This window comes from Sardina pilchardus, chromosome 2 (assembly GCF_963854185.1).
Source record: "Sardina pilchardus chromosome 2, fSarPil1.1, whole genome shotgun sequence".
Taxonomy (NCBI): domain Eukaryota; kingdom Metazoa; phylum Chordata; class Actinopteri; order Clupeiformes; family Clupeidae; genus Sardina; species Sardina pilchardus.
Genome location: NC_084995.1, coordinates 17,127,699 through 17,139,498, shown reverse-complemented (window position 1 = coordinate 17,139,498; position 11,800 = coordinate 17,127,699). Strand labels below are relative to the sequence as shown.

At 45.4% G+C, this 11,800-nt stretch overlaps 1 protein-coding gene across 1 annotated transcript; it reads left to right on the top strand.

Annotated features, from left to right (window-relative positions):
• Positions 1 to 614: 614 nt before the first annotated feature.
• Positions 615 to 7,688, top strand: pcdh18a (protocadherin 18a). Its single transcript, XM_062520520.1, has 4 exons — positions 615 to 3,527; positions 4,056 to 4,144; positions 4,669 to 4,838; positions 6,132 to 7,688. The coding sequence occupies exons 1-4, from the start codon at positions 1,035 to 1,037 to the stop codon at positions 6,833 to 6,835; spliced, it is 3,456 nt and encodes a 1,151-aa protein (XP_062376504.1). The 5' UTR covers positions 615 to 1,034; the 3' UTR covers positions 6,836 to 7,688.
• The last annotated feature ends 4,112 nt before the right edge of the window (positions 7,689 to 11,800 follow it).

Below are 11,800 nucleotides of genomic sequence, written 5' to 3'. Positions count from 1 at the left end.
CTCACACGGATATTAATTTTTTGGAACGGATCAGCTATTCGTCAGGGTATCAGAGCTTTGTAAACTGACATTATTCACGGGGACAAAAATGTCCACCGGCGTGACTCAGTCTTCAACCCATTCATGATGATTTGGCGGGGTGCTGAAAGACGATGCACGCATGAGAAAACGTCCCTATCCATATGCAAGCAAAGGAATAACAAGACGTGACGTTGAGCGTAGAAAATAAGTTACCACATTTGGCCAATGTTAATGCTATGCGAAATGTGATACTGATTGTAGCACATTATCGATCCTGATACCAACTAATTCGTGCCTATACTGCTTAATGTAACTTTGCGGGAGATTGCATATCTGTTGCACATTACTGTCTTCGTGTCTGCTCAACCACCAAAGACCTTTTAGCCCGTGGCGATGAATAATTAAATGCCCAACGAAACGTTGATGGCGAAAGTTTGTCTTGAGTTATTTTGTCTTGCCTCTGTTGGGTGTGAGGGGGAGATGGGAGGGGGGTACCCGAAAGGGCGGGGTTTGTCGCCCCCCTACCTCTTACCCACTCTGTCGCTTTAATATGGATCTATAGCCGGTCTGTATTCAATGGTCACTGACTGGGAGAGTTGAGGGGCAGTACTTGATTTAGGAAGCGTTTTGTCCTCACGGAGCGGAGGCTGAGGCGCATTTTTTTCTCCCCAAAGAGCTGGGGCTATTTGGGGCAGTCAGTCTGAAGTGGCAACCCAGACAGCGGGAGGCACCACGACGAGCGCACATACACACATACTAACCACAACCTGCGCTCTGTGCTTAAGTGGATGCATGCAACAGATTTCTCTCCGGATAACACAGAAGATATTGTGAGTGTGGTCACGTTTTCAATAGATTTCTTTGGGTACCTCTCGCGTTTTTCAGCACACAGGGTGATCATTTCTGTGAAAATGCTTTTTAATCGATAACTTTGGGCACAAAAAAGTAATTTGGTCTGCAAAGCATTTTTTTTTATTTGGGTTCTCTGAACATACAAGAGAAGGACTGCGAACATGGATATCAACAGGAATGGTGCGTTTATTTTTATAAGAACATTGAAACTTCTTGTGACGATGATACTGGTACAACATGTAACTGGCAAGACACTTAAATATCAGGTTTACGAAGAACAAAGGATTGGAACTGTTATTGCACGACTAAAAGAGGATGTAGCTGATGTTTTATCGAAACTTCCAAGCTCGGTGTCTTTGCGTTTCAAGGCAATGCAAAGAGGGAGCACACTACTGTCTGTGCGCGAACAAGACGGTGAGATCAGCATCAGGTCAAAAATAGACAGAGAAAAACTGTGCGAGAAAAATGTGAACTGTTCTATCGAATTCGATGTGTTGACCCTTCCTACGGAACATTTGCAGTTGTTCCACGTCGAGATACAAATACTTGACATCAACGACAACGCTCCTCAATTCTCGCGGTCAGTAATTCCCATAGAGATTTCTGAAAGTGCGGCTGTAGGCGCACGGATTCCCTTGGACAGCGCAACGGACCCTGATGTCGGAGATAACTCTCTTCACACATACTCCCTGACCCCAGCAACGGACTTTTTCATGATTGATATCCTCACACGAACCGACGGTGCCAAATATGCGGAGCTCGTTGTGCTTAGGGAATTGGATAGAGAGACACGGTCCAGCTATGAACTTCAATTAATTGCATCGGATAAGGGCGTTCCCCCCAAATCTGGTTCCACACTCCTTAAAATCAACATTGCCGACTCAAACGACAACAACCCTGTCTTTGAGAAGCCATCTTATGTGATTAATCTTTTGGAAAATTCACCTATAGGCTCCATGATAATTGATCTGAACGCCACAGACCCTGACGAGGGCACCAATGGAAAAATAGTCTACTCTTTTAGTACTCACGTGTCCACCAAAATTCAAGAGACATTCAAAATAAACTCAGACAATGGACAATTGACTCTGATTAGAAAGGTCGACTATGAGACAACCAACTCATATGATATTGACATACAAGCACAAGACCTTGGCCCTAATTCAATGCCAGCGCACTGTAAGGTCATCATCAAAGTTATAGATGTGAATGACAACAAGCCGGAGATCAGCATCAATTTAATGTCTCCAGGAAACGAGGAAGTGGCATACATATCGGAGGGTGCAGCTGTGGACACCTTTGTTGCCCTGGTGAGGGTGGACGACAAGGACACAGGGCTCAATGGAGAGGTGATATGCAGGCTTCACGGGCAAGGGCACTTCCGGCTCCAGAAGTCGTACGAGAAAAACTACATGATACTGACCGACGTGGCGCTGGACCGGGAGAAGAGGTCAGAGTACAGCCTCACCGTGGTCGCCGAGGACCGAGGGTCACCCAGCCAGTCCACCATCAAGCACTTCACCGTGCAGGTGCTGGACGAGAACGACAACGCGCCGCAGTTCGAGAAGAGCCTGTACGAGGTGTTCAAGCCCGAGAACAACCCGCCAGGTGCGTACCTCACCTCCGTGGTGGCGGTGGACCCCGACCAGGGCCTCAACGGCCAGGTGAGCTACTCCATCGTGGAGAGCGCGGTGGAGGGCAGCTCCATCTCCACCTACGTGACGGTGGACCCGTCCAACGGCGCCATCTACACGCTGCGCTCGTTCGACCGCGAGGACGTGAGCCGGGTGGTGTTCACGCTGCTGGCCCAGGACGCGGGCAGCCCGCGGCTCAGCGGCAACGTCACCGTGGTGCTCACGCTGCTGGACGAGAACGACAACCCGCCGTTCATCGTCGCGCCGCAGCTCTGGAACCACACGGCCGACGTGCCCGTGTCGCGCTACACGCCCGCCGGACAGGTGCTGACCGCCATCCGCGCCACCGACAAGGACGCCGGCGCCAACGGCGAGCTCAGCTGCGTCATCGCGGCGGGCAACGAGGCCGGCTACTTCGCCATGGACGCCAGGACGTGCGAGATCCGCGCCAACGTCAGCGTGGAGCAGATCCCGGCCGACCGCGTGGAGGTCACCTGCCTCGTCCGGGACAACGGGCCCGAGCCGCTGAGCGCCCGGGCCGTGCTCAAGTTCACCATCTACGAGAACCTGGACAGCGCCATCCACACGCACACGGCCGACGGCGCAGGAGGGAAGGAGCCCCTGGACGTGTCCCGCTTCATCATCATCTCCCTGGCCATCGTCTGCGTCCTGCTCCTGGTCATCATGGTGGCCTTCGCCGTCCACTGCGGACGGGAGAAGAAGGACACCCACTCCTACAACTGCCGCGTGGCCGAGTCCACGTACCAGCACCACCCCAAGAAGCCCTCCAGGCAGATCCACAAGGGCGACATCACGCTGGTGCCCACGGTCAACGGGACCCTGCCCATCCGGGCGCACCACCACTCGCCCGCGGGCTCGCCCCTGGCGGAGAGGGCGCAGATGAGCAGCCGGCAGAGCCACCATAGCCGCCAGTCACTCAACAGCCTGGTTACCATATCGTCCAATCACATCCCAGAGAGCTTTGCCTTGGAGCTGGCCCATGCTACTCCACCTGTGGAGGTAAGAGCGCTCTGTTGTTTTTTTTTTTTTTTGCGTGGGGGGTTACACAGATGCAAGCTGACACATGTAAACACATACATGAACATACAGACTCATGCACACACACACACACACACACACACACACACACACACACACACACACACACACACACACACACACACACACACGCACACACACGCATACAGATACACACACACACACTGCCTTTCTACACCCTCATTATACACACATACACATTATGCACAATTCACAAACCATGGCTGATACAATGAGTAGAACCTGTAGAAGTAGCTAGACATTCTGTGTGTGCAACATTCCCAATTTGTCCTCCTCCTGCACTGTGTCTCTTTGTTTACCAGCCCTTATTCATATGTAGGTGTTCATCATGTGGTTGCCTGCTATTCGTTTCATTGCATGCATCCATTGACTGTCATTTCACCTCATTGTCATTCATTGTGTGTCTGTCTTGGTCTCCATTCGTATTCATTTTTTGTCATTTGTGTCATTTTTTTTTTGGAAATATAGCAAGTCTCACAGCTTCTGTCACTGCTCCATCAGGGCCACTACCAACCAAGACCAAGTTTCCGAGGAAATAAGTACTCAAGGAATTACAGGTAATTTCCCCCCCAACCCCTTTATCCTGAAATGTCATTTGAATTTGGTTGAGAGGACAGGATATTTAACAGGACACCACCCATTCAGATTGGGCTGCGGTAGCACTGGTGAAAGAGATTCTCTGTTGCCTTGGTCACCCAGTTTTGTTGCAATACCATTGGACAGCTCATCACATGAGGTCATAGCTTGCCGTTGTGATTTGTTTTGTCTCATTTGTTTCTGTTGACAAATCACACTGTATTCAACAGGAGAAGCAGTGGTGACAGTCACTTCATTTCTGCAAAGACATGTTTTTGTTATTACATTCCAGTATGATGTATTTGCTCTTTTTACTATTATGTTAAATGGTCAATGGTGTTTCATCATTTTGTGCTGAATGTACAACTCAAGGTTTTTTATAGCACAATACAAATGTTTACACGAATTGTCATTGACTAGATTTGGCTTTAGAGTGTGGATGAATGATAAAGTCTGGGTGAGTATTGGTCTCACACTTGCCCTCTCCCATTTATCTTGTTGTCAGGTACGGCCTCCAAGACATGGATAAGTTCAGCCTGAAGGACAGTGGGAGGGGGGACAGTGATGCCGGGGACAGTGACTGTGACATGGGTCGGGAGTCGCCGATTGACCGGCTCCTCGGCGAAGGATTCAGTGACCTCTTTCACATGGATGCCCATCAGCGACTCCACCCAGGTGAGACGGCCAGGCAGGGGCCAAGTGTCCCTTTCACTGACGGTCAGGGGGTCATTTTCTCTGTGATGCTGTGGCCTATGGACCATTGCCATCTACCCACAGGGAGCCTGACCACTTACTGTAGGTCACTCTTGTCCACTCTCTGGGCAGGCTGTCTGCCAAAGCTCTGTTTCTCGATCCCATTGCCTATTTGAGAATCTTTACAAATATATACACAGATTAGGCTGGAGGATGAAACCCATATCATCATTAGTCAGTAACCCTCATTATTTTCTGATTGCAAAACACCCACCTCGCTATCTCAACACCCCCACCCCCCACACACACACAAACATTTACCATTGTGTCTTCTCTCCACCTAAAATAGAGAAATGTGTAGTGTAAGAGGCTAGGAGAGTGAGGGATAGAGAGAGAGAGAGAGAGAGAGAGAGAGAGAGAGAGAGAGAGAGAGAGAGAGAGAGAGAGAGAGAGAGAGAGAGAGAGAGAGAGCAGGCGAGAGGGACTTTTGTCACTCATCTGTATGCATTTTCAGTTTGTGCACCGTGAGTGACAGCTCAGTGCTTTCAAGTCTGAACTGAAGAAAATTCACAGTAATTGCTTTCAGAATGATGTTATTCCCCCCTGGAGGCCTCCCATTTTAGCCAGCTCTCTCAGTTGTTCTTGCTTTATGGAGAGTCAGAGAACAAGAGCACAGCATTGATTGGTGCCTTTTAACCATTTATGTGCCAGCCAGCCAGCCAGCCAGTGGTTCAGCTCCTGTCTCTTATGTAGGGCTTGTCTCTGCTCTGCTCTCCTAATGAAGATGCTGTTAGAGTATGTTCTCCTCCCTCGTTTCCTTTCCTTTCTTCTCTTCTCTTCTTTTTTCTTTTCTCCTTTTCTCCTCTCTTCTCTTCCCCTCTCTTATCTTCTATTCTCTCCTTTTCTCTTCTCTTCTTTTCTTCTATCTTCTCTCCTCTTCTCTTCTATTCTCTTCTCTTCCCTTCACTCCTCTATTTTCTCTTCTCTCCTCTTTTATTCTCTTTTCTTCTCTCCTTTCTCTTCTCTTCTCTTCACTCCTCTCCTCTTCTGTTCTCTCCTTTAATCTTTTCTTCTTTCCTCTCTTCTCTTCTCTTCTCTCCTTTTCTTTTCTCCTCTTTCATTTCCTCTCCTCTCTGTTTCTCCTCTCTTCTTTCCTTTGCTCTCTCTGGCCCTCTCCTATTTTCCTGCCCCTGCTTCATTCAGTTTCTTTGTCGAGTCTGTGACTGAACATGAGCATCCTATTAACCTCCATGTCTGTGTGTCTGTCCCCTGCAGCCACGAGACTGTGCACTGAAGAATGTCGCATCCTGGGCCACTCTGACCAGTGTTGGATGCCCTCCGTCCCCTCCCCGGCCTCCACCTCCTCCGACTACCGCACCAACATGTTCATCCCAGGGGAGGAGGCCTCGCCGCAGGCCCTGGTGGAGGAAGACCAGCAGTCGGTGGACTCCTCCAAGAAGAGCTTCTCCACCTTCGGCAAGGAGTCGGAGGAGGAGTGCGGAGTCGGAGGCGGCTCGCTCTTGTCCGAGATGAACAGCGTGTTCCAGCGCCTCCTGCCGCCGTCCCTCGACACGTACGGCGAGTGCAACGAGATGGCCGAGCGCTCCGTCGCCTTGGAAACCCGACGGGGCCTCCTCCCTGGCAAGTCGTCGTCGTCGTCATCCTCGTCCATGTACCCGCAGGGCGTGGCTGCCTGGGCTGCCAACACGCACTTCCAGAACCCAAGCAACACGTCGGGCAATCACATAGCGACGCCAACGCACGGGCCAGCCAATCACGCGACGGCTACCACCCAGACGCACCTCAAATGGCTGCCGGCCATGGAGGAGATCCCAGAGAACTACGAGGAGGACGAGCTGGACAGTGTTCTCGGGCACCTGCAGGGCAAGCGCAGCGACAGTCGCCATGAGGTCACCATGGACGCAGGCGAGCTCGCGGCCGAAATCAACAAACTCTTGATCGATGTCCACCGCAACTAGACTGCTCCCAATCCAAAAACAAAAAAAAACGAACCTATTGAAATGTGAAATGGTCCCCCGTCAAAGTCTTTCTGATTTCCCTCGCCCACCGTTTCATTTGATCTGAGGGTGGAGAAGTCAAAGAGATTAAAGCACTGTATCAGACATTCTGTGGCATTGATATTGTGAAGGTGTGTTTAAGTGCTAGTTATTTGGAAACGCCTTTGTTTCTCACACGTTTTTATTTCTTTTGGTATACAGTGTACACATTGTGATTGTAACTACCTTTGTATTTCAAGAATACGTTTTTTTACACAATATTTATATATGTATGCTTGTATATATTACAAAAACAAACGGATGTCTATTTTTATATTTTTCTGCATGTCAAGAAAAGATACTGTATGTTACTGTATGTGTGTGAGTGTGCGCGCGTGTGTTTGTGTGTGTGTGTATGCAGACATGTGCATATGTATGTGTGTATGTGTGCATATGGGAGTGTATACAAACAAAAATATTTATAAATAAGTTTTGACATTGCGTGTGTGTGAATATGAGTATTACTCCATGACATGCTGAGAAACAGTGTTTGTATTGAGATGTGTTTTGTCTCTGTGTTGACACCACCTGTACTCTGACTTCTAGAGAAGAAAGTGGCAAAAGAATAGAACCACACCACAAACCTACTGGACGTTTTTCTGTTTTCATTTTATTACAGTGCAACTATTGTCCAATTGTCTGTTTGTCAACAAAGAGTGAGAGTTTAAAACAACTAAAAAAATACAATCTTGGAAAATAGATACTGAGATCTCTCAAACTGTACATGCCTTCTTTTCTGGCTATTTATTTGTTTGCCACAATACAATCCTTGTGCCTCCTATTCTTGGATCTGAGCCTTTTTTTCTTGCCTCTATGTACTACAGCTCCCCCTACTGTTGAGTGCAAGAACTACCACTCTCAGGCAAATGTGGTAGAAGAGGGACACACATTCCCAGAGCGCTGCTGCTACTCCTAATTTAATTAGGCTTTTGTGGATAATCCCAGACAATGAATTTGCTTATTATTACTTTACATAAAGCACCGCCGTGTCTCATGCGACTGGCCAATTGAGCCTCGATTCCCACCTCATTTACCCAGGGATCACTTGTAGTTGCCATTCCCATAATCCATCACTGCGGAGGAGAACAGGCCTGTTGTTTAAATAGATGAGTTCACATTTTTGCTCACAGATTATCATTGTCAGTACTAATGCTATGCATCTGGCCATGTTAAGCACCTGTTGGCATTTATAATTCAATAACAGGCAGCTGTTGTGTTTGGAAGTAAGCCAGTGGGCATTCATCTATGCCGGCTGACCATTTGTGGCTAGATGCTAACATGCTAGCCTGCTTTTAGCTGGTCTCCCCTGGCAGCTCTCTGCTAGGTTCTGTTGATTCTTGTGGGTTAGGTTTTGGACATCACCTCACCTTTTCTGCATAATAGTTCAAAGGGTGTGGATTACCAGGGCTGACAGTGGGAATGCCTGTTGTATCTGTCTGTCTGCCATCTCTCTCTCTCTTTCTCTCTCTCTCTCTCTCTCTCTCTCTCTCTCTCTCTCTCTATCTCTTTCTCAAATTCAAATTCAAATTCAAAGGTGCTTTATTGGCATGACAAATAAGATATTCATGTTGCCAAAGCAGTCATACAAATGTATATCATAGTGTAACAATAAGACAGAAACATAATAATACATACACTGTACATATGCATACATGTACGATACAATATACACATACACATAAGAATACAAGTAATGTAACATACTGTGTATGTCTATTCTCTGTAGATAGACATTCTGCGTATGTCTATTCTCTCTCTCTCTCCAAGCTTCACACCAATCCTTATCTCATACAGTGGAAATGAAAAGTATGTGATCCCTTTAATACTTGTATCAACTCTGACATTAACAAAAGCACTCTCTCTTTCTATCTCTGTCTCTCTCTCAAAATTACACATTTTGCTTGCAAAAGGCTGTTATACCCTCGCAAAACATTTAGAACATGCAGCAAAAGCAAATTTTGCCCTCAAACAACACATTGTGTAGTCAAATGTGATTTCAATCAATCATTACACAGTGGACAACAAAATGCAAAATATAGTTCTCAAAATTAGAACTGTGAATAGACTAAATGTTTTGAATAAAACAGTCATTGTATTCATTCATCCTAAGATGTTGACCTACAGTAAGCATCTAGACAAAGCACATCATCACAATATTACAGTTTTTTCCAATCGTTTACACACAATTTTGAAAACAGGGCTCTTTTTTTTCTAAACATCTCACACAATTAACCAAACACCACACCAAATTAGCAGAACATAACACAAAATGGAATATTTCAGTCAAAACAATAAAGTAATTGATAAAAAAAACCTTATAGTGTTCTCTATATCACTAACACATTCTTTCAATGATTCTACACTGTCTCCATCTTATGCACACCAACACAATAAATTCAAAACACATCTGTAAAAACCCTCTTCCAATATTTTGATGAACCCAAGACTTTTGAGATATAGAGAAAATATACAATACACTCATCAATGCACAAAACTGATGCTGAAGACAATATTTATTTATTTCACTGTTCAGTTACAGTGACAAGTCAATCAACAGAAAATGGCAAAATTATAGTTCTTACTACTGGAAAGTGTAGAAAAATAAAAATCTGTACACAAATAAAGCAACAATACAAACAAGTAACAACAATATGTAATACTCCAATCATCTCTCTGTCTAGCTGGATCAGGCCATAAGAGTTCATCCACATCACAGGCTATGGGTACCTCTCATTTGGGTTTTTATACATCCACCCTCGCTCCTAGGGCCTCGATCCTCACTGATCGACATAAAGAATGATGGGGCGAAAACAATGGGATAGTCTATCTAGTGTTATTTATAGATCAGTGGGAACGCCCCTCGAGGATCGAGCATCAAGGATCGAGGAGGCATGTTGAGAAGCACCTTATGTCTTCGTTGGCAAGGCAAGACTGTATAACACACCTGAGTGCTGCGTTTTCAATTATGCACATGTGTGCTTACACACATGGTGGATGTGATTATTCAATTTGTTCATTAGTGTGGTCATTGGCAAGTCAGGGCTTTGTAATGAGAAGGAAGTACCTTACAATCTTTATCTGTGTCTAAGGTGTGAAAACTGTTGTACTACTCTGCACAGGTGTGTTGCTTCTTAAGTGTTACGTTTTGTTAACTGTCTAATACTCTTAATTATAGTGTGTAAACGATTGGAAAAAACTGTAAATTAATGATTGAAGATTTGTTCAAAGGAGTTTCACACAGAGATTCAGATTGATGCAAGGAACATCTCTGCCACCTGTGAAAAGATGTTTTCTTTTTGTTTAGCGCAGGGAAACCAATGGACGGGGTCTTTGAATGCCATTTTTGTTAGCTGCTGCGAAAGGGTTTGAGAAAATGTGCGAACCCCCAAGAAATGTGTGAACACATTTGCAAGAGATGACTTCTGTTTTGCAAAGAAGCTGTTAATGAAGACCAAGTGGATCCCAGTTTCTTTAAGCAGGTCAAAGCAATGGAGAAAAACTGTATTTTGTTCAACCCTGCCTATTATGTGCTCAAAAATCATTTCTCATGAAAAACTTGAAGAGGCTGATCATTGCCTCAATTTCTTAAAAAAAATGTGTTGACCTTCATGGGCCTATTCATTACACACTCAACATGCACCTCCACTCCCACCTAAAAGACTACTGGTTGGACTATGACCCAGTGTATGCCTTTTGGTTGTTGCCTTTGAGAGGCTAAATGGACTGTAATCACAACATTGAAGTGCAGATCATGAGATGTCAACATACAGTGCAAAAACATAATTTCATGTTTTAAACAATTGTATTGATTTAAGACACATTTGTCCTGACACCCACATACCACTGTTCATGCTGTGAAATTACCTGGTTCCCGGCATGATCTGCTCTCTATCCTTAAGTTACAATAATGAAAACCAAATCAGTTTTCTACCATCTTAAAATCATTGCCAAACTAAAAGATTTCATGGCACAACAATGACAAAACAATCATGCTTTATATTTCCGCCAGGTTATACAATGGATTATTCTACAATGGACAATGGCCTTCTCCAACAGACGACCAATCAGCTCCAGGTGATTCAAGACGCAGCAGTGGGGTCCTTATGAAAAGCAAAAAAACAGACCACTTCACGGCCACACTGAAATCCCTGCACTGCTGCTTTTGTATAGTTTAGCTCCGACATTACATACCCTCCAGATTTGTCAGCTCACAGGAGAAACATTTAACTAACAAAAACCTCTGTCAGAAGAAAATGTGGTGAAGCAGCATTTACAGTAACTACCATGCAGTCCATGGTACTGCACACTGTGGAACACTTTCCCTGAAATAAAATGTGATCCAACTATGACCAGTTTTAAGACTACAATCAAGATTTAAGACCAAAAATTGCATATATTTATCATTTTATTATTTTATTATCATGTATTATTTACTCCACCCTTTTTAAGCATTTGAACAAAGCAAGCCAGGAAGGGAGGATGATACTATAGCCTGGCATAGCCAGACTCAATTCTATTCAGTATTTGATATTTCAACCAATACAGGGGAAATATTCCCCACACAGTTGGACAGACCTAACCAATCAGAGCAACAACATATTTGAATCCTGTATAGGTAACAGCAAAAAACATCCTTCATTTCAACAAATATCTTAAAAGAGAATTCTTGGGATATTTCCCATAGACTTGTGTTTCTCAAGGCCACCGAGCACAGTCCAGGGGCATGGACATGGGGGCTCATGAAGCCCCTGTTGGCCGCAGCAACTCCAGCTAGGTAGAACTGATTGTTCCCGTTTTTTTTCTTCATCCCAACAGTACGCGGTGACCTCGAGAAACAGAGCTCTATGTGAAGAATCACTGGAATTCTCCTTTTAATCACTGTTTTCC